This window comes from Trachemys scripta, chromosome 18, assembly GCF_013100865.1.
Source record: "Trachemys scripta elegans isolate TJP31775 chromosome 18, CAS_Tse_1.0, whole genome shotgun sequence".
In the NCBI taxonomy this organism is placed as follows: domain Eukaryota; kingdom Metazoa; phylum Chordata; order Testudines; family Emydidae; genus Trachemys; species Trachemys scripta.
This window is the reverse complement of record NC_048315.1, coordinates 9,004,706-9,029,730: the sequence shown is the minus strand read 5'-3', so window position 1 is coordinate 9,029,730 and position 25,025 is coordinate 9,004,706. Positions and strand designations below refer to the sequence as shown.

Below are 25,025 nucleotides of genomic sequence, written 5' to 3'. Positions count from 1 at the left end.
TCCCTAGGCCAGTACAAAGATGCCCCTCCCTCCACACTCCTTCTATCCATTGATACAAATAAGTTACATATTACATTTTATATGCTGTTCATTATTATCCTGTCATTTCATCCTTCTCTTACGGGGGCATCAATGTGTTCCAAACAAAACATCCTCATCTATTATCCTGTCATTCCATCCTTCTCTTACGGGGGCATCAATGTGTTCCTGTACAATCTGTATGTAGTTACCTGCGCGCTCTGGGTGTTTTTGTTCCATCCTCTCAGGCCAGGAATGTGCTTACTTGGTTAGCTAATACCTGGCATGTTACTATTCTGCTAAGGTCAGGCCTACTTTGGTTCACCCTGGCAGCTATGCCTAAGGCTTCAGCAAGGCCTACAACCTTTATTGCTTAATAGCTAGGAGCACTGCACTCCAAGCCATATCTCTGAAGTCTTCCACCATACATGAGAGCAAACCATGAGCAGTGGCAAATAAAGTGCAACATGACGCTCCCTCGTGCCTCGCTACCACTCATGTTCATTTGCCGTCTATTTTAGAGATTGTTGGGAGTATTTCTTTTTGGATACAATCATCAAAAGATTGAGAGATGGAATTATGAGTGAAAAGTATTTTCTCTGCTCAGTAGGATGTTGGTTTTGAGAGTCAATAATATATGGCTGAGGCTCTGGGTATCTGAGAACCCCTGACCTCGCCATGGCAGTTGAGGTCAGCTGAGGTGTTTGAGTTAATAATAAATACTAGATTTAAAACAAGAGGGCTTATAGAAGGGTATTGTTCAGGGTGCTCAGTTCTGACTCACTCTGTTGATTTAACGGTGGAACAAGTACTTGCCTTCCTGGCTAAGTGCAAGGCCTGTCTATTTAGCTTGCTATATTCTTAAACTGCACTATGAGTTCTCTCTTTGTCTAATGGAAGGAGAGAGTAAGGAGAGAGGAGAAGTTGTAAGATACCTTTCCTCCCAGATCTGTACTATCCCTGTTTGTGTACTGTATCAAATGCTGTATTTCCAGAAGGGACATTTTATAAATAAAAATGCTCGTAAAATTGGAGGGACAGGATGAAATATTGTGACCTTTCATGTAGTTGTGGATGACTCTTAAAATGTTCAGTGAGGCATATCTTAGAGAGGGATGGAGCCTATTCAGAAGGCCATAGTGGGAAAGGATTGGAAGGACAGTCACTATCATGACTGGATCCTTTTCAAAACTGGTCAGCTGAAACATTGTGAGTCAGAGTTTAAGTGAAAGCTTAGACTTATTTTTCTAAAACTGGCTGCTGTCCTTCCTTTGGCCAGTAGATTGAAAATCAAGAAACAACTCTGTAATTATCTAGATTTTGTTTTGTTTGCTCTTTAGTGAATAAAACTGGCTATTAAATACAAAGTGAGATTGCAAAAATGGACAATGATCTTTTCTTATATTGTGCTTCTTTTCTATAAGGATGCTAATGGGAGCCAAAGATCAAGGTACAAATAGGAACGGTAAAGTATTGGAGGAGAGCTCTGATATTGAATACGAGGTCATATTGAAAATTTCAGTTGTCCTTTCTAATTTTGTATGCAAGACTGGCCCAAGTTATCTGAGGAACCACCTGATCTCTCATGGTAATGACTTCCTGTGTCAGCTCCATTGTACAAGTATAGTGGAACTGTCAGCCCCATGTGATTTGTTTAATAGACAGAGCTTTCTTGGTTTTTTGTCACACATTCTGTGTCAAGAGGTCAGGATGACCACAAACCTCAGTTCCTTCAGAGGACTACACAAAGCCCACTTCTTCAGCTCAGCCTTCCCACAATAACACCAATAAAAATAAAATTCACAAATCTAGTTCCTGTAGACTAGAGGAAATACAGTTCTTTCTGTGTGCTTTATTCTGTGGTGTGCTCCAATAAAATGGTGATGGATAGAGACACAGGTTTTATTGTTTAACTGAACCTTTTTGTGTGCCCTCACTTCTTTAAGAATAAGTTTCTTCCTTCCCAAGACTTGCACCCATTTCTGACCTCTCCTCCACGAAAGACTCCCAACTCTTACCACCTTTCCCACAACCCAACAAATAGGCACCTTGAAACTTTCCGTGGGTTCTCCATCTGTGTGTGTCTGAGCTAGAGGTTATGTTTTAACAATTATGGAGTCTTAAAAGGCTGCCTTGGTTGGAGCTCAGCTGCGTATTTGAGAGTTGGCATTGTATTCATGGGAACTGGTTTTGTTCATGGGAACTGGCATTGACATTGTTGATCCTCTTTCTTGACTTTGGACCAGTTTTTGTCGTGTTTGTCTGTGGCAGTTGTAGTGTATGAACAGTTCTACATATGATGAGAATTTTCAAAAACTAAGAACTGGACTATTAAAGGGTGACACTTAGAAAGCTGAGCATTTTGAGTCTCGTTAGGTTGATTACATGGTTCCCCCCCGCACACACACTTCTTGCTGAGCAGCAATGAAGAAGGAAGAACCCATCCATGGGTTACAAAGAAGGCTGTACATGATCAAGTGGAAGCATGTACAATTCTATTCTCTCTAGACAGGAATGGAAAAAAGGTGAGCTTGGTAAGAAAATGAGAGGATTTTGATGACCAAAGTGCTGCTTTGATTGATGCTTGGGAGAACTAATATGGGAGAACAAACTTTTCAGAAAATATGTAATTGAGAGTGCTTACAATATTGAAAAATGTAAAGTTTAAAACCAAAAATTGTGCAAAGACCAGCTATGTAGGTTTTTGGCTGTTTGATTATATGAAAAAAAACTGTTTTATTTTAACTGCAGAATAGAGGCATATTTTAATTGTGACATAGCAATATGGCCAAGAAACAACTTAAAAAATTGTACCTTAAAACATTTTTATAGAATTTTTTTAAAAGCTTGACTGCTAAATAGAACTGCAAGGGATTTTAAATTGGCATGTCTTTCCTTAATACAAGAATCTTAGCACTTTTACAAGGCATAGCTAGTGTATTTGTTGTACTGCCTTTTCATTAAGGCTTCATTTTAGAGTATCTTAATTACTCAGTCCCGAATATTTGAGTACAGATGTGAACAGATTCACTTTGAATGGTTATGTTTAATACAAGTAAATAAACTGACTTGTCAGATGTGAAAAGCCTTTCGAGAGAGAGACAGGTTTTTCTCTTGTTTGCCAAGAAAGCATGCTGAATGCTGGCACACTCCAGCTAGTACCCGAGCATGAATCCAAGAAAATTTACCTTTCCTCTCCTTTGTCCTGTTAGTTCATTTGTAGAATTAGTACCTACCATTGTAAATGCTGCTTTATATTTATATAGAACCCGTCACCCTATTATCACAGCTCACTCCACATGGCTTGGGTTAAAAGCAGAAAACCACATATACGGAGCAAATACCCCATAACCCAACTCCCTGAGAATCCCACAGCTTTAATAGTCATAGTCTAGGAAAATCTTGGTACCTACATAGCATGCTGAGGATAGTGATAAACTAAACACTGGTGGGTAATGAAGCTGACAGTGGGGTGACAACAGAACTGGAGTGGCTAGGAAAACACCTTAACAAAGAGTTGCATACGGCATAATATCACATAATTTAAGAATTAATCTGAAAAGGTTGCAGAGCCCACTGAAAGAATGAAAATGCACCCCACTTGGGAAAGTGGTGCCAAGAAGAGTTGACTTCTTAGCGTAATGACATTGGTATCAGTGATTTACGTGTGGAAAAGTAGAAGAGGGGCATTAAATCTACAGCAAAAGAACACATATCAGTGATGCAATAGTAAACATTGAAGGGATTGTAGCAGCTGAGCCTCCAGGATGAGAAGTTGTATCACTTTTCCATGTCAACTTCTTTGGAAGTTTTGTGGTTGATCGAGCATTGTCCGTGTTGGGCTGGGTGGTGAAGACTGTCTTGTCTTTGTCGTTGCTGGTGAACGCTGTCTTGTCTTTGTCGTTGCTGGTGGCGTAGGTGGTGGAGACTGTGTTATCTTTGTCGTTGCTGGTGGCGTGGGTGGTGGAGACTGTGTTATCTTTGTCGTTGCTGGTGGCGTGGGTGGTGGAGAGTGTCTTGTCTTTGTCGTTGCTGGTGGGGTGGGTGGTGATTGGGGTCTGGGATTTGTCCTTGCTGGTCAGCTGGGTGATGGAGGTGGGCTGGCTGTGCGGGGCAGTCTTGTCCTGGGTGGTCTTATCGCCAGTGGTGGGGACTGCCTTATCCTTGTTGTTGGTCTGGATAATGAGGGCAATCTTGTCATTGTTTACACTGCCAATTAAATGGAGCTCACATAGCCCGAGAACAAGGACAGCCAGGTGTGATTTGAATGGCATCTTGTTTCTATTTCGGGGGGGGGGGGTGTGTGGAAGAAATATCACAAGTTAAAAACTTTTTGTTTTTCTGGTAAACAGCAGACTGATCTAGCTCACTGCTCTCCTGATAAACTGTTCTCGTTTATCTGAATAAAGCAAAGGGAGCAATAAACTTGCTTGAACCCATCAGCTATGATTCCTTAATCACATTTAGCAGACAAGGCAAAAAATTTTGCACTTTGGAAAACTTGACTTCTATTTACTCAGTTTAACCAATTTACTTAGTTCCTTTTTGGGCAATTTTTTTAGAGAAGCATTTACTAAAAAGGCATGAGATCAATTAGTATAACATTGTCCAGTCAAAAAATACAGAATATAAGCTTCACGTACTTACTCAACACGGAGTATAATTATTTTACATTTTAACAAAAGGTTCTGAGATCAGCACAGAAAGTTCTCAGTCTGTAAGCAGAATTTACATAAAACACATGTATGACTAGCCAACCTAAAATATGATTCCTTATAAAATATCAAGGCAGCAGGCTTTGAGCTGTCTGTTTCCAAGTTCAAAATACTTAAGGTAAAGTTCACAAGCCAGGTAAAAAATAAGGAATTAATACCATTTATTGAAGAGTGAGACAATTTTAGCAAATCATATAATTTCATACCTTTTTATTGTTTCAGATCCTCTTTAGGGAGAAATGAATTCAGCTGCTAGATATCCTTTGCCTCTGAAACTGCTGTCTCTAATTTTAAATTTCTTTCCCACTATTTAAGTATCACTTCATAATAATGTAATCAAAAACCAACTAATAGCTGGCTTGGTTTCCTTGTTTACCTATGTCTGATTGGATTTCTGTTTCCCAAAGTAAATAACTTCTTTTAAAAATTCTAATCAGCATTGCTTAAAGGAAGTAAAATAATTCCCTGAAAGCATTTTAACCCTTCAAAATTTCCAAGAATGTGCTTATGCCTTGATCAAATCAGCAGCATTCAAGGAGTTCTCTGAAGTTTCTGGATATGGTGGACTATTATGTAGAAATATGGGATACTCCTTGCTTATTTAGGTCAAGCAAGAGAGCATAACCAGCCCAGAGTTTGTTATAGGAAAGGAATTTTAGAAAATCAAGCATGCAATTAAGGTACATTTTTGGTGGTATAGTGTTTCTTTACATATATCAGAGGGGTAGCTGTGTTAGTCTGAATCTGTGGAAATATGGTTGTCATGTATGTGTCTATGTTTACTTCATAAGTATGAAAGATATTTTAATATGAATCAAGAGCCACAGTTTTAAATTCAGGAATTAAAAATAATAAATTATTTTGGACCCTCTGTTGCTCTTTACATATAGTGTGTTTAGTGATGGTAAGGGATTAGATAAATTAATTTTTGAATGAGGCTCACATTATGTTGCAAATATATAACAGATCTGTTTCTTACTCTTAGCTGTGTCAGGAAAAAATTGTGGAAAAACCTCTTTTCTCTGAGTTCCTGCTAAATTGCTAACAAATTTTACAGGCATGTAACTTTCTGGCGGAGTGGGGAGAAATATGCTGATCTTACTTGCACTGCTTTTCAGCCCAAAGGGGAATTTTTCTCCAAAGTTTGGATGTGTTTGATACACGACAAGGTGTTTTTCTACTCAGTCTTTACTGTACTTTTATGAAGTCGTAGTAATTTTTGAGTTCCATCTTGACAAGGGGTTAAGCCCATGACTTGAAATAGCACTAAATTCAGCTGTTACATCTTTGCATATCCATTGGGGTCAATGGGCAGCATGGATACAAAAAATTAGAACTTGGCCTAAGAGTTTGGCTACACTTGCAAGTTAGAGCGCATTAAAGAAGCCCCAGGTGCCCTAACTCCCAACCCATCCACACTGGCAAGGCACTTAGAGCACCTGGACTCTGCCGCTGGAGCGCTTCTGGTAATCCACTTCCACGAGAAGCATAACGCTTGTTGCGCCTCAGCTGAAGTGTGAACGAAGTGTGGCATTACTGCACTTTGATCGGCCTCCAGAAACGTCCCATAATCCCCTTAAGTCAAGTGGCGACTCTTGTCATTGTTTTGGAATCGGCTGTAGGAATGCGGATATCCCCTTTCAAAGCTCCGTTTCTGACATCCGGCATGCTTATCTGCTCCTGGACAAAGCAAGCCTTTAATGTGGAATGTTGCTTGCTGTGAGTGTGAGAGAGAGAGGCGCGGGGGAGGGATGGTCTGAACTTACAAGACAACATGCTGACACACTTTTAGCACCCCAAAAACCCACTCTCTCCCCCCACATACACACAACACACACCCTGTCACACTCCACTCCACCCCCACATTTGAAAAGTATGTTGCAGCCACTTGAACACTGGGATAGCTACCACAATACACTGCTCTTTGTGGCGTTGCAAGAGCTGCTAACGTGGCCACGCCAATGCACTTGCAGCTGAGTGTGTAAACACTCCGCAGCGTTTTCCCTGCTGCGGTCTCCGAAGGCTGCTTTAACTCCCAGCGCTCTACATCTGCAGGTATAGCCATGCCCTCAGTGTCTCGTACATGGCTGAAGAAATGTGATTTAGAAAGAATAAGGCTGAGTGTGTGAACGTTCTGTAGAACAATATAAATAAGTATTTACCTACATACCTGTTGGATTATAATGGCTCTAGAAGAAATATGGGATCTGCTCTGTCCACACTTGAATGACAGTTTCACTTTTCTATTCCTGTAAAACTGTATTAAAGTGTTGAAAAGCTAAGATTCAAATATTAATAGAAATATTAAAGATGAATATGTGTTACAGATAAGCAAGGGTGGGTGGAAGTGTTTTGCAGATGACAGCTTAATTTTTTTAATTTCCTTTTTGCAGTGCTTGGATTGAGGAATTAATACAGACTGAGGACATTTTTTTCCCTCATGAAAGTTCGTGCTTGAGAGCAGTGTCTAATGTCAGGCACTACACTGGTTATTTCGTTGTATAGTTGTACTAAAAAAAGTAATCCCTGATTGGTGACTGCCGCCCACAAGCTTTTCGCCGGCAAAACTTTTGTTGTTCGGGGGAGAAGGGGTGCGTGTTTAACACCCCTGAACGACAAAAGTTTTGCTAATGAAGTACCAGTGTAGACATAGCCTTTCTTTTCCCCATCCTTTTTCCTGTTTCTCATCTCCTCTGTCCTTTCTCTGAATTTTTCCCCCTGTGGCAATTCCTAATTCCCAACCCAGTGTGCTTCATTCCCCCCTACTCCTGTTGTATTTACTAAAAAATGATCAGTGATTAAACAATGAATATTGACTCTGAAGTGTTAACATTGCTCTTAAAAGCTGACACTCTAAATGGATTAATTGGGGACATGGGAGTTCATACCTATGAGTCAGGCAGTCCATGGACTCAGGCAGTGATCACTGCATTGATTATACTGTGTTAGCCTTTGGAAGGTTATCTCGACAGCTCTTAGGGCTAGAAGCTTTTTTAATTTAATCGTAGATTCCAGAAAATCTGAAATTGTGGTGCAGGCCAAACGCAACTCGCAGTCCATATGTTTAACACTCCTACACTATGGAGATAGATTTTGCAGGGTTGTTTGTTTGTTTTTCGTTTTAAGTGTCTTTGAGGCAATAATGGTTTGTTGTAAAAATTTTTCCAAAGCACCGTTTTCAAAAGTGATTTAGGAGCTTATGTCCTGTTGTCCTTCAGTAGAATTTGGTCTCCTAAGTAATATTTAAAATTTTTAATCCTTTGTCTATTACAATTGCTAATTTTCAGCTGGTTTTGTCTAAAGTGTCAGCCTGGCAATGCTAGTATATATAGTTGCAAGCTGTAACTACCGAGTAACAGTAAAAAGAGTTGCTGCTAAAGATGAGCAATTAATATGCACAAACTGACATAGTGCTTAAGTACTGAAATGAAATTAAGTTTAAAAAATCCAAAATTGTTAGCATATGCATGGAAGAAACTAATATTAAAACATTTTATGCACACAGGGAGATGATGCTGTATTGTATTTTATAAGTATTCTGAAAAATTTTACACCTGATGAAGAACATTTTCTTGGAGGTGATTTGGATGGAATGATTTTACCATTTAAAGGAAAGCAAAAACTGATTCCATTGTGTCCACACCCAGAAGAGTCAAATTGAAACATTGGTTTTGTCAGGGGTTTGTGATGTTTGTGTGTAACCATGGCAACAAGTGCTTTTAAAAAAAAAAAAAGCATGAAAATATATTTGTAATCAAAGAATGGAATGAAAGCAAATACAGTACTGAACAAAATCTGAAGCTAGTGCATGTAATCCTGGTAATCCTGTGTATTTGCATTCATGTTAATTTATTTATTTCTTTTCTTCACATTTATCTTGAATGCAAATGACTTGCTGTTAGAGCGGGGAGTAAGTAGGCAAATGTGTTATCCATTATGAATTCTAGTTGCTCAGCAACGGTGCTGGCAGAGCCTTATGATTCAGCCTGCTTTACTGTAAGCAGCCTATTGACCAGAGGACCTCTTAATTTATCCCTAGTGTAGGTAAGTTTTTAAGACAGAAGGCTGGTCCTAAGATTTGGGGAGATTTTTTTTGCAATAACGTTAAGGGGGAGCTGCATACTGTTCCTTTCCACCTATGATTTGATTCTCTACTGCCACATATTCACGACTGCTTCAGATTACCTCTTAGCTGTGACTAATTGCTAATATTGTTGCCACCCACTCCTCACCTGCCTGAGACCCTGTCCCTCTGCATGAAGAGGAAACCGCAAAATGCCAGATGAAAACACAGGAGGCCAGTTTCCATCTCCAGCCTTATGTCTGATATGGAAACCAGATAGCAGCACATTATATATGCAGTAATTACTTGCCCTAACCAAGTTTTTGGTTGTCCTGGACATGCTGCACAAGAGGATTTTTCCCTAGACTGCATTTAGCATTTACTGAACATGAACTAAGTGTTCATTGCACACACACTTAGAGCATTTCAGAGTTGCTTCCATGATTCATTCTGTCACACCCAACAGAACTTGACATGATTAAATGAATTGTGTGGCAAGAGCGAGTTTACTGTCTATGTAGTGTAGGAAAATGTTTCTGATTGCAGCCGAGGTGTGTCCAGTCATTTCACCTTGTTCTGTCACCTCTGTTATATCTCACAAGCTAAGCAGGTTTTGACTAGTATATGTGAAGGGGAGAGTTCGAAGAAATACCTGATTCAGGAAGTGGTGGATGGTTGGTATCTCTCTTTCTCTCGCCTTCTCCCCTCCCGGTACTAAGCTAATGCATCAGCATGCTTGGGGTCATTGTGCTGCTGGCAGTGCCATCTATTAAATGTCCTGGCCAGTGGCATGGAATGCACCTGATGATGTGAGAGTAGATTTGAGGTAAAATTTTCATCAAAGCCAGTTGACACTAGTGGATAAATCTGTTACATCAGACTCAATGGCAGATAGGAAGGGTTGGCTTTGCCTATCATGAGACGCTTCTGTTGGCCCTGATCTTATGCAGTCATTGAAGTTACATGGTAAGCTCTTAAGGCAGAGGTGGGCAGTCCTGCCCGGCCCCTGAGCTCCTGGCCCGGGAGGCTAGCCCCGGGCCCCTCCCCCGCTGCCACAGGGCTGGGGGGTTGGATATAGGGCAGGGGGTCCCCAGGGGCAGTCAGAGGACAGGGAGCAGTTTGGGGTGGGGGGGCAGGGAACAGGGGGCGGTTGGATAAGGCAGAGGTTCGGGGTGGGGTTAGATAGTGGGTGGGGTCCCGGGAGGGGGCAGTTAGGGGACAAGGAGCGGGGTGGGGTTGGATGAGTGGGGAGTTCTCAGGGGGGCAGTCGGGGTGGGAGGTGGGAGAGGCCGGATAGGGGGCGGGGCCAGGCTGTTTGGGGAGGCACAGCCTTCCCTACCCAGCCCTCCATACAGTTTCGCACCCCAATGTGGCCCTAGGGCCAAAAAGTTTGCCCACCCCTGTCTCAAGGGCTAGTATTGTTTATATTTCAACTTGAGTAATTACTTTCTTTTTACCGAAAATCTCCATACAAAAGCTCAGGAAGATTGTAAGTTTTCTTTTCTTGTCCCAACTGTTACATACTCTTAGATGCTAAACAGCTGCCTAGTTGCTTAGTTTTACCCAAGAAGTAGCTGCTTTTCTGTAGTGGGTAAACATATATATTTTAGCTATCTGAAAATCTCTGTAGGCTTTGAGATCAATGGCATGATTTAATTGTAAATTAGCTTAATAACTGAAAAGGACACACAGAAAAAGTGTGTCAGGGTAATCTTTTAGGTTTGTTCTTATTTGGTCACTGCCCCAATTTTCCTCCATAATACCAGAAGTTTGAATTTTGAACTGGGTACCATGTTCAGAAAGGGATGACCTATTTGCATAGGAAAGCCAAGAGTATTCAGAGATGTGATGGTATGGGCTTAACCTGTCGGTAGCTGTGAGGCATTTGGAGGATATATAATAGTTATGGTGAATATTTATTTTCTTCAGAGGAGCACTACCAATAACTCAATATTAGAAACTGTGTAATTGGATGTCAGTGAAATAACTGAGTTTTTTAGTCTCATCATTCAACATATACTTTGCAGTTAGATTTTAAAATACACCTCTACCCCGATATAACGCTGTCCTCGGGAGCCAAAAAAAATCTTACTGCGTTATAGGTGAAACCGTGTTATATCGAACTTGCTTTGATCTGCCTGAGTGCGCAGCCCCGCCCCCACCGGAGCATTGCTTTACCGCATTATATCCGAATTCATGTTATCTTGGGGTAGAGGTGTATAAGCAGTTTACTTGCTCATCCCTTTCTGACCGTTTTTTGATCATAGAAATATTGTTCACATAGAGGAGAAGTCTTGTGAATTATGATTCCAGTGGCCATGGAATTAGATTTAGAATTTACCTTTAGGGTTATCTCCAAAGCAGAGATGGTTATTCATGAAAATTTTGCAGTCCCTCAATCTGTTGCTTTAGCATCTGGCATGGAGCATGCCCGCTCACAGCAGATAGAACTCTGCTTCCTGCCAGCCTCTTCCTTTTCTACAAAGGAGACAGAGGCAGTTCTATTTTCAGTGTGCAATCTTGATGAGGAGTTCCCCTTACCAGCCTCTCTGACAAAGGCACTGCAGACCAGTGGCTTCCAACAGTATCCTCAATTCAAGGAACTGGAATATGTCTCCTGCAGCAGTTCTGAAAGCCCCTCTCAGCTACTCCCTATCCCCAAGTGCCTGGCTTTCGTTTCGCACTTCATTCCCACAGTGCTCCTCTCCATTGCCTCCTTCCACTTCCCAGATAGCTAAAAGGAGGGTTGTAAATATTCTATATCCGTCGCCTAGCAGCCAAAAGGGAGTACAACATGCTGAACTTAAATTCTAGTGGGGTCCCCTGGCTTTTGCTGCACCCTCATGCTGGATCCTGTGGCACGCTGGGAATTAGGCAACTGCCTGAAATGCGTGGGCAAATATTAACAAAGGCTTGTAATAATGAAATATTAAGAGAGTGATGGTGATAAATAAAGCTAAGATTTTGTCATGGATATTTTTAGTAAAAGTCACGGACTGGTCGGAGGCAATAAAGAAAAATTAATGGAAGCCTATGACCTGACACTGACTTTTACTACTAATCTCCATGACAAAATGGGGAGCTCAGCTGCGGGGTGTACCCACATCCCCTGCAGAGGCTGAGCAGCTGCGGGGCCACTTGGAACTCTGCTCAGAGCTCTGTGGGAGGGGGGACTGCCCCTGGCGGCCAGGTGCTGCGGGGTACCCTACTCGGCGGCAAGGGCACTCTGCAGGTGACTGGGGGACACTGCTGCTCCCAGCCTCTGGGGCTGAATTCATGGAGGTCGCTGGAAGTCACGGATTCCATGACTTTCGCAACCTCTGTGAAAAAATCATAGCCTTAGTTATAAATTCATTAAAACTCTTTTTTCAATAGTTTTTCTCTGTATTTCGCATTGCTGCAGACCTTCAGTAGCATATAGCAAGTACCTTTGCTGCACAGTTCAGCTCTACTCTGCAGCAGAGTACATGGAACCATGCATGTAAGTATAACTCTGCTCAGTAGTGTGCAGAATATAATCATGCTAAACTATGAGCTCATCCCCTTGAGAAAAGGAAGTGGGCACATAAAACAAAATTGATTAGACAGTTCCTCTTAAATTTCGTGCCTTCTTGGCCTTGATGGCTCTCAAAACACAAGTGTTTGTCTCAATGACAAATAAGTACATTCTACTATTTAATTAATTGATCATCATATATTGACTGTAATTGACGTATTCTGTGTAATCTTGCATAGGTAAATTTGCTCGCAGTTCATTTTGCAGATCAAAATTAGTATGAAGGTGCATCATGACCCAGTCATGTAATGATTTTCCTTTAAGTATAATGGAATAAGTGGCTTTAGTTTGCTAGAGATGTGCTTGAAATAAATTTAAAAGAATTACATTTAGCAATCACTTTTTTATTTATAGTGCTTGTTATCCAAGAATTTCATAGTAGGTATATATTATCCCCTTTTTACAATCTGGGGAATTGAAGGCACAGAGATGTGAAGTGACTTGCCCAAGGTCTGTCAGTGGGAGAGCCAGGAAGAGAAACCATTCCTTTGATACTCATTTCTCCTTTTGAAAAACCAGACCATGCTGCCTTCCTTAGTTTTTTCTCAGTCCAGTAGATACCAAAATAATTTATTATTTTTAATTCCTGAATTTAAAACTGTGGCTCTTCATTCATATTAAAATATCTTTCATACTTATGAAGTAAACATAGACACATACATGATAACCATATTTCCACAAATAATAACTTTGTTTAGTGAAACAGGTTTAATTTACTTTATTTCCCCTCACCCTCTTTTGCATTTCATTTTAACGTAGAGGATCATAACAGCTGTATTACAAGAATCACTGATTGGCAAATCAAGCCAGAAAAAGCAGATATGTTACAGGCCTTTTATTTTTTCTGGATGTTTAATGATAAAACATACATAAAACCAATACATAAAATTCCGATGTTTTATTTTTGTGCAAGGAAAATTAAAAATGTAAATACAAAATAAGCACATTTCATAAAAACAAAGCATTTGATAGGTTAGTTTTACTCAATACGACATTAAAATAAGTAGCAGCTTAGTATAGAGCAGAGTCAGAATTTCAAAACTGAATTTCTTGTATTTGATTCACTCTTAGACTTGGATAGTTTTGCTCCAACTATTTCTCACTGGAGTAAATTTGTTAATTTTCAGAAGAAAATGCAAGCCCTTGGCCAATCAGAACTGCCGCTGCATTAAGCATTACAACATAGAATGAATACACCTCACAAATGCTTGCTTTGGAGGGCGCATGAGTGTTAAAAATATTTGTGGTGGATTCCTCTTTCCTTAAGGTAGCAGTTGTGCTTTGTGCAGGCATTTTAGAGTAGTTTGTTAGCATTCTGCTGGTAATACTTAGGGTCATGGGAGTAGTGGATGATCCTGTTGAACTCATCATGCTTGAGTTCACATCAGTTGAATTTTTAATGTAGATAGTGTGTGTGGCTGCTGCTTCATGCGAACTAATTTTTCGAGTAGTTGGAACTTCTGGATAGAGGAGTAATGGTCTATCTGTGCTTGTAAATAATACAGTTTGGCTTAAGGTAGCACTTAATGTAACTTCATTTGCTCGAAATTGTTCACGTATTTTTGTCACTTGGATTGGGTCAGTTGCCATTGGAGAGCCATTCGTGTCTACTGCCTTTGTTCCTTTACCCATGAGGTTAGTGTCTGTAACTGTGGGAGCAGACAAAAGTGGGGTGGCATTAATCCAAGACATAGTTTGATTGGGGCATGGAGACCCTATCACAATGGCTGCTGTTTCCTTCACCCACTTGAGCAAGTAAGGGATATTTTGCTTATCGTTGCATGACCATGGGTTGTTATAAAGTGTTATGACTTGTAGTTGAAAGAGCCGATCAAAAGCTTTGTCAGGAATATATGTGAACTTGTTGTTGTGCAGATAAATGTTTGTGAGGTGTAGCAGCCTCACCAGTGTTCCTGGAAGTATTTGTGTTAAGAAGTTGTTTGATAGATCCACCGTCTCTATGTTGTAGGGCATATTGGTTGGAACTGTCCAAAGTTTGTTGCTACTGAGATTGAGAAACTTGAGACTGCTCAATGTATTGTTGATAAGTACCGCTCTTTCTACCATATTCCTGGAAACGTCAAGCACTTTAAGATTCCACTGGTAAGCTGTATCAAGTTTCTGAAGAACTTTAATATTGTTACCCGTGGCATATATTTCCCATAGAGACTTGGGCAGATGAGCAGGAATGTTCTTGAGCCAATTATTTGAAATATCAAGGGTCCTCAAATTGGTGAACTGAGTCAGCTGATGATCAAGATCAACAAAGTGGTTAAAAGACAGATTTAAATATGTAATGTTCTCTTGAAGTTCATGTGGGAGTGTAGTCAAGTTTCTGCCAGAACAGTCCACATTTCTGTTGTTTCCTGAGCACGTACACTTAGAAGGACAAATGCACAGAACAGTGGGAATAAAAATCAGAAGGACCAGTAGACAAGGACGTGTTTTCAGTATCTGGTATTCCATTGTTGCCTGAAATTAAATATACCAAAGTGACACCCTTATAATATAGATAATATACTTAATGCATTTGTAAGGGTCATCTTTGCACTGATGACTTGCTGGAGAAATTGGGTTTAAAAAAAAAAAATCTAAAAATACCCTTTGTGCTATAGTCCTTTTTATAATTGTTTACAAAGCATCCCTCCATTTACTGGTATGTGGCAGAATGAGACTCATTTTTTCATCTTTCCCCCTTAAGCTCAATTGTGGGCTTTCTTTCTAAAATGAAAGTCTATTCCAAATATTATACAATGTCTGCTTTGTTTTTTAGTGATTTCAAGCCTATGTTATCTTAGGAATAATGTGCTCTTTTACACAGATGGATGAAAAAATGGCTGTCAAATGGATCTGCCTTAAAAATCTCTGCAGTAATGTAGCAATCCCACACAAACACACACACACATGCACACTGTATTTGTCTTTAATAAGATTTGTTGAAGTTCCGCTAGATAATGTGTTACAAACTCATTTGAAACCTGAAATCCGGATTCCACATCTCTATTCCAAAATAGACATTAGTAATGTCCTTCCTTTATATAACTTTACTCCCATTCTCTAAATAGTCTAATAGCCAACATGTATATTTGAAACCAGAATTAACATTGGAATGAAATCTAACTATCACTGCAGCAAATTTCTGGTGCATGCAATTGTTATAGATCAGTATTTTCAGTTTTATTTCCGAATCTTTAATTTTGCAGTAGGTCTTTTGCAATTAAAAACAAACCAAAAAACCCCGCACTTACCACAGTCCCTTCTGCAGTATCAGTGCATCATTTCTCTGAAAGATTATGCTTAAAGGTTGCCTTGTTCTGGAGAGTAGCTACAGTTCCTCTCTGTGGATTGTGCGTTCCTCTTCAGCTGCATCATATTGCTGTTAGCAGGGGCTCTGCAACCACCTGATCAGCACTACATTGGAGGACTGCAGAGCTGTTGTTGGTGCTGACTCAAATTTATTGCAAGGGGTGCATGCTCAACAAAATAGGTTTTTAATTGAGTTACTAAACTTCTCTATATGCATCTTTTTCAAGATGTGGCTCCATCAAAATAAAACCTGTAAGTTTAACTACACAAATAACAGCCAGTAGAATTTCTGTAGCTCAGTTTTGCTTAATTGCTGATTTCCCCCTAAAAGCCTTTTTACAACTGCTGTTCATATCTGCTATGTTGTTGGTACCTTCATTTTAATCTACACTTTTGTAATAATGTCTTTACCAATTAACTCTGGCTTCCTCTGCTTCAGCCTTCTTAAACTATACTGCCCAAGTCTTTCGTAATACTTTCAAGTTGGAAGTATATATAAAATTTAATTTTCCCTTGCTAAAATGAGCTTGTCAGTGTATTCTATCAGCTACAGTATAGTACTGTTTGGGATTTTTACAAATATCCTCAGTGAGACTTTATTTATTTAAATTTCCCTCAAACAATCAATGTACAGCTTTATGCTCTTCGTTTTTAATTTGATTATATAATGCATGCATTTAAAATCCTTAATTTTTATAAAACTTTTCCTTCTGACACATTGTTTCTGGTATCTTCGGTAGCTACTTTTATCTTAGCTTTTCCTCTGTCAGTGAACAAAATGTAGATGTAAAACTTAATGTTTGTCAATGACAATTTGAAAAAAAAGCTTTGCAGTCGTTTATCTATTTTTGTATTATGTGCTAACAATACGCTCTGTGCAGCATGTACAGATGCATACTCCCTGCTCCAAAGAGCTGGCAATCTTAGAATTATAAACTGTTTCCTTTTTTGCCAAAATGTTATGGACAGCTGGTTTCAGCATCTGGCAGCTTATCCCTATGAAACTAAATATTGAGTGTGCTAAATTCTATTCTGGATCATATATCCTCATCGAAATAGTTAATTAAGATCCAAATACAGGGTCATGTTCTGCTACCCCATTATTGATAAAAGGGCTGCTCAGGTGAAACTTAAGGCGGAATTTGGCCAGCAGAAGCTTTATTGCCGATGTTGATCCATGAGACAGACAGAATACAGTTGAATTGAATTTCAGCTTGACTTTTCAGAGCTGGCAGTTAGAAAAACATCTTTACTTTTAAACTGAGTGAATTACATATTTAAGTTATTATGGGACAATAAACTTGGAATCCCAAGGCGCCATATTTTACAGGAACTCCCTTTTCAGAGTAGAGGTACTTTTTAAAGAACAGACTCCCTTCTTTGACTAATTTATTTTTTTCAAATCAAATCAGATTTTATTTAAATGTTGTATAATTTCTTCCTAAAATCTTGGAAGAATCCGCTTTATGGAAAATCTGGATTCGTAATACAGGCTGCTGGTATTTTGAGCCTCTTTTTGATTAATCTTAAATATGGACTTTTCATGCTAAGTCCTATTAGGATTTCAGTTTCTTGGTTCAAATTCTTTGATCTTTAAAATGATTGCAAATGTATTCTCCAGATCTGCTTACATATAAATAAGTTTTATATTCTGCCACATACGGTTTTGCTATATAGCACACAGAAGAATTCTCTTGAGCAAGATCCATTATAAAATTCCACAAAAGTTCATCTTTGCAGAAACCGTTATTTCACCTGAAGGTTACGGCATTGTAAATGTATTAGTCAATCAATATTCTTTGTCCAAACATACAGTACATGAAAGTTAACTTTGAGGCTCATGGCATGTTGTATTAATTTAACTCTCGTGAAGGTAAATTATGTCCTTTTCATTAAGACTTGCATGTTACAGTAAAAAATGTGTATTGTGCTCAGAGCTTTTCACAAGTTGTTTTGCAAACTCTGGGCCTAATTCTGCAATCTTTACATGTAAAACTCCATTTGACTCCAGCTAAAATCGTAGGATTTGGTTCTCTTTAATAATATTACACCTTTACCCTGTTCCTTTGAGAACTTATGCTCAGTGACGTTTGTTGCTCTTAGTTTAAAATCCATCTGAAGTCTAATTCTTTCAGTTTATTTTTTATGTACTAGTAATAGACTTCCTCATTCTCTTCTTCCCCTCTTTTTGTACCACATTGGACGTTGCTCATAATTACTCCAGATGCGCTTTATCTTCCTGTTACACATGCTAACATATAACCACATTACCCGGCCTTTGTACTCCTCTGAAATGAGTGGATGAAGGAATAGACCTTCATTTTATGTCTTGATCTTTAAATGTTGCATAGAGTTTAAATCAATTTTCTCCGAGCTAACATTTATAAAATGTCTCAATAAGCATAAACGCTGCAGTAGGCTTGTGCCCCAGTGATAAGTATTTCACTTTGTCTGAGCTTTTTTTAGGAAACCTACAACCACCTAGCGCTCTGCTCTGTTAAGCTACAAATACAAAGCTCCTTCCTCTTTGTGAACGCACTCGTTAATAAAAGTTAACATTTCTTACTGTTCTAGCAAAAAATGAAGAGTCCGTACACTAGTAATTTTTCTTTCGAGTGGGTGAGAGAGAAACCACTAGACTCCTTTTGAATTAATCCAGCATGATGAATCCACAATTAGCATTGATAGGGTCTCAGTCTTTTTACTGTAAATAACTTTTCCAGGGTTAATTCTCTTACAGATGGCAATGTTTGTAATGGACCTCAAGGCTGCAAAAAACCCTGGTATTATAAAAAAGACTGAAGAGATGCTGGCAACTAAACACCTATTGGAAATAAGTTCAGTTTTCAAATGACTGGTCAGTTTAAAAAAAAATAAATAAAAAGGGTTCCTCTCCCTTTTGGATGGATGTTATGAGGGCTAGTTGTTGAAATGCTTTGAGATACTTCATTTATGTGCTATAGAAGTGCCAAGTAGTGTACAGTAAATAAACCTAAATTTATATGGAAAACATATAAGTTTGTAAGTGTGTCCAGGCACTGGAGTTTTGCTGCTAATCAGAGGTTTTGTGTTTAATCAAGTGAAAATTTAGTGAATTTTAATTTCAATACAAGTCACCGAGACGCCTTTGTATTCAAACATTTTATTAAAATAAATGTGAAGTGTGCTGCTAAAGTGATTGTTAATTCAAGTTATACAGCCCAGAAAAGCAAACATAAAAGTTAGAAGCTGTCTTTCTATAAAGCTGGACTCATTGCATTTTGAAAACTGTATATATGAAATTTCTTTTTCTATAGCTTTTAAAATCTGTAACTACTAGACCACCATTTAAGTACTTGGTCCCGATTTTTCCTTTAGCTACCGTCCATACCCTGTATTGAAGTGATTAGTTTCAAACAGATCAGTAGGCAGTTCCCATCTGTAAAAAGCTGATGTTTAATAAAAGCTGTAATTTCATATAGTTCTTATCTATCTCCACTTCTCACGTAATCATTTGCTTCAAAACACTTTTAAGAAGGATGTGAAGTATGTTGCAAAGCAGGCTCCTTCAATTTATCCAGGGTCTGGTCATGCTGGTGGTGGCAGCAATGGTCAATTTACATCTTGATGGGTTAAGTCAGGAGGAGGGGGAAACTGGCTCTGTGCTTCTGATTGAAATTCAAGGGATTTGCTGATTTCGGGACAGTGATTCTCCTGGACTTCGTTAAGCCAGTCAGGTGGAGGTGGCAGATCAAGTGACTCAGGTGGGGGAAGGATTGGGTTGAGTGGAGGGTCGCATACATCACCCAGTCCATCTGAAACAGGAGGTGGGGGCACATGGATAATATTTGAAGAGGAAACCAAAATGTTGTCGGCTAATGGGCCAGAGCCTCCCTTTAGTGTATCTTGATTGGGTAAGTCAGGAGGAGGGGGAAACTGGCTCTGTGCTTCTGATTGAAATTCAAGGGATTTGCTGATTTCAGGACAGTGATTCTCCTGGACTTCATCAGGTGGAGGTGGCAGATCAAGTGACTCAGGTGGGGGAAGGATTGGGTTGAGTGGAGGGTCGCATACATCACCCAGTCCATCTGAAACAGGAGGTGGGGGCCCATTGATGATATTTGAAGAGGAAACCGAAATGTTGTCGGCTAATGGGCCAGAGCCTCCCTTTAGTGTAGGGGTGGATTGGTTGCTCTTCTCCATTGTGTTGCAGCTGGGTGGCTTCTCAGGCCTGCCTTTTGATTCAGAGTTTTTAGAATCATCCAGGGGCGTGTTTTTGTTAAATTTCCATGGCAAGATAGAGAGAACTGATGTACGTTTTGTGGCCATCTCCATGTCTTTAATATTCTCCACAAAGATATCAGGTGTGTCTCCATCTGCAAATGGAGAGCGACCTGCCCAGTTTGGATCAACTCGAGTTGGCTTTTTTGAGCATTTCCACAGCAGAATTATAATAATAACTATCATCATACCACACAAAATTATGCCAATTAACATTGCAGCTATCCAGCTCCCATCACTGGGTTCACTTTCTTCTGTTGTAGTGGTCTGAGGTGTCATGATAGCTGCTGATGGTTCTTTGGTTTTGTGTAAGATGGCAAGTTCATTTGATTGGTACAGGAACCTGGGAGCTGTATTTCCTTTATTTTTGTTCAAGACTGACCAATGTTCTCCTTGATTGTCAGAAAAATAGTTGACGATAGGTTTGTTGGTGGCCTCTGTATCTCTGTAGAAAGTTATCTCCACAATTGTCCATAGAAGAAAATTAGGATTATATGGTTGGTGTTCATTTCCCTTCTGCTGATCATATGCAGTGTGATGTTATCTTCTGCAGTAAAAAGAGAATAAAATACAGTTAGCTTTAACTTCAGAGTTATAATATAGATTTGTTTTATAATTAAAAGCTTGTTTATCTTCATTAATTTGCTTTTGACTACCAACAGTAAGATTGATGTAAATGGCAGAACTACTACTCTTTTAAAACACCATTTCTGCTTCTGTTGAAATGAATGTCAGGTTTGTGACTGACTTGAGGAGGAGCAGGGACACTTCTGACGTCATTGATCCTAAATTTCCTCTTGTGTGGTTTTGTTTAAAAAGGGAACAGCCACAATGTTCTTTCCAAGTTGCCAAAAAAGGACTAGGAGAGAAGACTGTAAAAAAGGTCAAAGTAGTGATCTGTATGGATTGTCAAATTTCCTTGAAAAGTTCAGATCCTCACTTTTAAACAGGAAATTAAATGCAAATTAAACCGCTCATTACAAAAGTGATTTTGCATTGTTTAACATTTGTTAGTTACAAGTAACATCCCTAAATATAATGTACTTTCTTTTCTATACTTTTAACCTTTATCTTGGATTCTCAGTTCTCTTTATAAATTAATACTTGGAGCATATCTGTTGAAAATGATGATTTTCTGCTACAGTTACTGGCATGGAACTAGAATTTCAACAGTAGATCATTGTTATAAATGGACTCCTGAATACATAATGTTTTTTGGAGTGAGAGGTAAAATGTTAATATAAATTCACTTGCTGTAATGGAGTGGAGTTTTTTGCTATTACTGTTTAAAGTTCAAGCATCAGTCTAAATGATGAGATTAATAAAGGACATATTCTGTATGCCCAATTCATTCTGCTTCTTTTGATCTACCTTCCGTATTTAAATTGCACAAAGAGAACATTTATTGGTAAATTAACGTTGAGAACTCAGTTCAGTGTGCATATTATTAATAAAAGCACAGATGTTTTCATGTACATGTTAGTGTTTACCAGAGCATAAACACATCCAGGCAGTAAGTTAAAACTTCTGGGAACATGTCAAAATACTGAATTAATGTTTAGACTTGCAACAGGTAAAAATATTTCACTCATTTGTGCTTACTCTACTCTCCTTCTCTACATGTGGACTTCATCAGAGCTCAGTAAGATACTGACAAATTTTCACAGCTGTTAACATAAAAATTCACAGGGGAAATTCCGGGTAATCTAAAATTGTTAACTGTTGATTAGACTTTGAACTTGGTTTTGAGAATTATTGGTTCTAATAGCAATATTTGAACAGTATGGAGAGATCTTCAGAACAATAACACATTGAAGAAAACCATTTCCTAAAACAGAATACCATACACGAGTTATAAATTCATTACAAAATATTCTACACCATCAAGTTGCAAAATACAAGTTATTTAATGTCATATCAACAACTAGGTAGCCAAAGCAGTTAAATCTTAGCATATGAAAACTGTTCCTTACCTGTACAATAATGTCTCTTGTATTAAACAGGCTTCACATGCTAAGTTAACATTTTGCTGTTACAAAACTAAAGCTGTCAGAATGGGTGTTGCACATTATAGAGCTCTAAAAGGGTCCGCTGTTCTCACGTGGAAAGTTTTTTGCATAGAAAGAGGAAGTTTATCAACACTTGCTGCCGGAAGTGTCAAGATTAGAGAGATGACTAAGAATTAATGTTCAAAAGTCGCATACTTGAAGACCAAATTTGGAATATGTTGTTGTGTGTTTAAAATCAAAAAAAGTGTAAATAATCATGTTCGCAATTTTTGCGTAAGATATGCTTAGTAGTATTAAGGTTTATGTGCCTGTGTCTGTAGAGAAAACATGAGCAATAGTCATTTTATATATGAAGTAGAAGTAGATTGAGGCTAACACAATCTTATTCGTCCTTTCTGTGCTTTTCTGGTGAAGTGCAACAATTATTCCCCGTTCAATGAGACTAAAATAAAAATGATTTAGATCAGAAGTTCTCAAATGGCGGTCTGTGGAGAGCTGGCTGATCACATGGTGCTGGTTCCCTTCTCTATTTTCGTTTCCTGAATTGCATTAAAAGGCAGCTAAAAACACATTAAAAACTTTCCTATTACTACTGTTCCAAATAGGCGATTTTTGTAGTTGCCACACTGTGTGACCAATGGGGAAGTGCTCTGTGGGAGGGGTTATGCTCTGTGAAATCAGCAGGGCTCCTTTTGATCAACGTCAAGTGCTTGAATCCTGCAAAAAATGCAGGATAGTAGCTACTGTATCCGTGTAGATTAACAGAGGGTGGAGTGCCTCTCAGAAATAGAGGGGATTAGGAGCAAATGTGCAGAGGAGTGTTGTATTTGGGTGTACAATAGTCAAATCATAGAAATAAGTTTAGACTGTATGTGCACTTTATATATTATGTGCAGAGCAGGGAGGGAACTCCTCCTTAAATATTTCTTTCATAGCAATTTAGACATCACTGACTCAAGGGGCTTTTTGAAAAAGTAATGTGCAGTATATGACATTTACATGCATGTGAAAGAACTGGTGTATGGTAAAATCACTTTTTAAATGAGACTCTCCATTAGGGTTACCAGACCTGTCCGGCTTTTTGGTAATCAAACGCCCGTCCGGGGGGGAAATTTCCAAAAAGCCGAACATGTCTGGGAAAAATACTCCCAGCCTCTGGCATCCCTGGTTTACCTTAGAGTGGGCTCCGGTGGCTGCTGTGCTCCCTGACTCCTCGGCTCTGTAAGAGCCGAGCTGCCTGAGCGCTACCGGCTTCAGGCAGCCCCCATGCCTCCGGACCCTGCACTGCCTGCCGGGCACTTCCCCTCCCGGGCTCCGGCGGCGGCTGCTGTGCTCCCTGACTCCTCGGCTCTGTAAGAGCCGAGCTGCCCGAGCGCTACCGGCTTCGGGCAGCCCCCATGCCTCCGGACCATGTGCCGCCGGCCGGGCACTTCCGCTCTGGGGGCGCAGGGTCCAGAGGCATGGGGGCTGCCCAAAGCCGGTAGCGCTGGGGCAGCTCGGCTCTTAACCAGAGCTGAGGAGTCAGGGAGCAGCACGCAGCAGCTGCCGCCGGAGCCTGGGAGGGGAATTGCCGGCTGGGGGCGCAGGGTCTGGAGGTCTGGGGGCTGCCCAAAGCCGGTAGCGCTCGGGCAGCTGTTTCATGGCTGGGAGGGAGGAGGGGGAATGCAGGGGCTCAGGGGAGGGGCGGAGTGGGGGCGGGGCCGGTAGCGAAAGGGGCAGAGTTGGGGCGGGGCCAAGGCCATGTGGAGTGTCCTCTTTTTTTTAAATTTTTAAATATGGTAACCCTACTCTCCATAGTAAACAGTGTTCTGCTATAACTGGAGCTGAACAGTTTTGGTGGCTTTTCTCTTCACGTTTTCTGCTGGTAGAGGGAACTGGGACCACATCTTTGCTGTCCAGGGGAGCTGTAACGGAATCCAGCAATGATGTCATGATCCGATCCCCTTAGAAGCCAATGGAAAGACTCCCCCTGACTTCAGTGGGAGTTGGATAGGCCCTTGATCTCGGTTGCTGCTGCTCAACTCCTACAGAAAGTTACGTGCTGCGGGTCTGGGGGAGCAGAGGGGATAAGGCAACACTCTAAGGTGAAATTTGCTCCCCAAGGGACCCAGGGAACAAATAGCAGTGAAATCAATTCCCTGAACCAAGGGAAGCACCACAGTCTACTCCTTCCACCATCCTAGCCAGAGGAGCAACAGCCAATTCCAGTGCATAAAACTTCCGTGTCTGCTGTTGCAGGCTTGCACCCCTGACCATCACTTCTGGCTGAACAGGTAGAAATATTAATAGATGTAATAGTGTTTATTCATTCCAAGTTGGGTTCCTTGATGGAATAAGTTCACTTATTATAAGTGAGGATCGATTTGGTGCTTAAATAGGTTACGTGTCCTTATTTTCCTGAGCTTTAAAAATCAACACTTTCTTGCATCAAAATATATACATTGTAGATAGGAAATGTATAGGGAGTTTGGAAAGGCCAAACCATTAGTTTTCAGGAGCTACCATCAGCGTGTGGTTTTTTTTTTTTTTTTTAACACTTGCCAGACCAGTTCAACAGACCTAGTTACATGCTCCTTCTTGGACTAAAGATCAAGCCTGCATATCAGTTCATTTTCAGAACTGGAGAATTTGTCCTTGGTGAAAATAACTTTTGTAGGTAGTTCCTCTAAGGCATCTTTTAATATCTGTCTCCTAAATGAAGTCTTGCAAAAATCATATTGTCTCAGAATTTTGTTTTAAACACATAGGAAAAATATAACGTACCTGTAAGCAATCTACTAATGTACATGAATCACTGTGCCACCCAGGAAATCCTCATGGTTTTTCTAACTACTTTAAAGTGTGTCTGGCCTAATGTTACAGGTATTTTGATTCTAAGCTGTCTGGGGCAGGGACAATTATTTGCTGTGTTTCTACAGTGCTTAGCAGAATGGCTTAGTAACCTGGGTGAGGCCTCTACATCCTATCCCAGTACAGATGTTTAATTGCTATATGTCCATCCATATGTCTGGAAGGAGGAAATTTTTCCTTAGCAATATCTCTTCCCTTTGTGGCAATACAAATATTAATCGGTTGGGAGTACACGTTTTGAAGAGGTG

The 25,025-nt window shown here is 39.9% G+C and overlaps 3 protein-coding genes across 5 annotated transcripts in view; 1 reads left to right on the top strand and 2 right to left on the bottom strand.

The window, feature by feature from the left end:
- The window catches only part of NF1 (neurofibromin 1), a 169,183-nt gene that overhangs the window by 93,724 nt on the left and 50,434 nt on the right, over nucleotides 1-25,025 (top strand). The window lies entirely within an intron of this gene.
- On the bottom strand, nucleotides 12,676-15,712 carry OMG (oligodendrocyte myelin glycoprotein). Its single transcript, XM_034752564.1, has 2 exons — nucleotides 15,601-15,712; nucleotides 12,676-14,824 (listed from the first exon to the last, which is right to left on the bottom strand). The coding sequence occupies exon 2, from the start codon at nucleotides 14,816-14,818 to the stop codon at nucleotides 13,469-13,471; it is 1,350 nt and encodes a 449-aa protein (XP_034608455.1). The 5' UTR covers nucleotides 14,819-14,824; nucleotides 15,601-15,712; the 3' UTR covers nucleotides 12,676-13,468.
- Nucleotides 18,785-22,032, bottom strand: EVI2B (ecotropic viral integration site 2B). The gene is made up of 2 exons (XM_034752565.1): nucleotides 21,892-22,032; nucleotides 18,785-20,465 (listed from the first exon to the last, which is right to left on the bottom strand). Exon 2 carries the CDS (start codon nucleotides 20,195-20,197, stop codon nucleotides 19,250-19,252), a length of 948 nt encoding a protein of 315 aa, XP_034608456.1. The 5' UTR covers nucleotides 20,198-20,465; nucleotides 21,892-22,032; the 3' UTR covers nucleotides 18,785-19,249.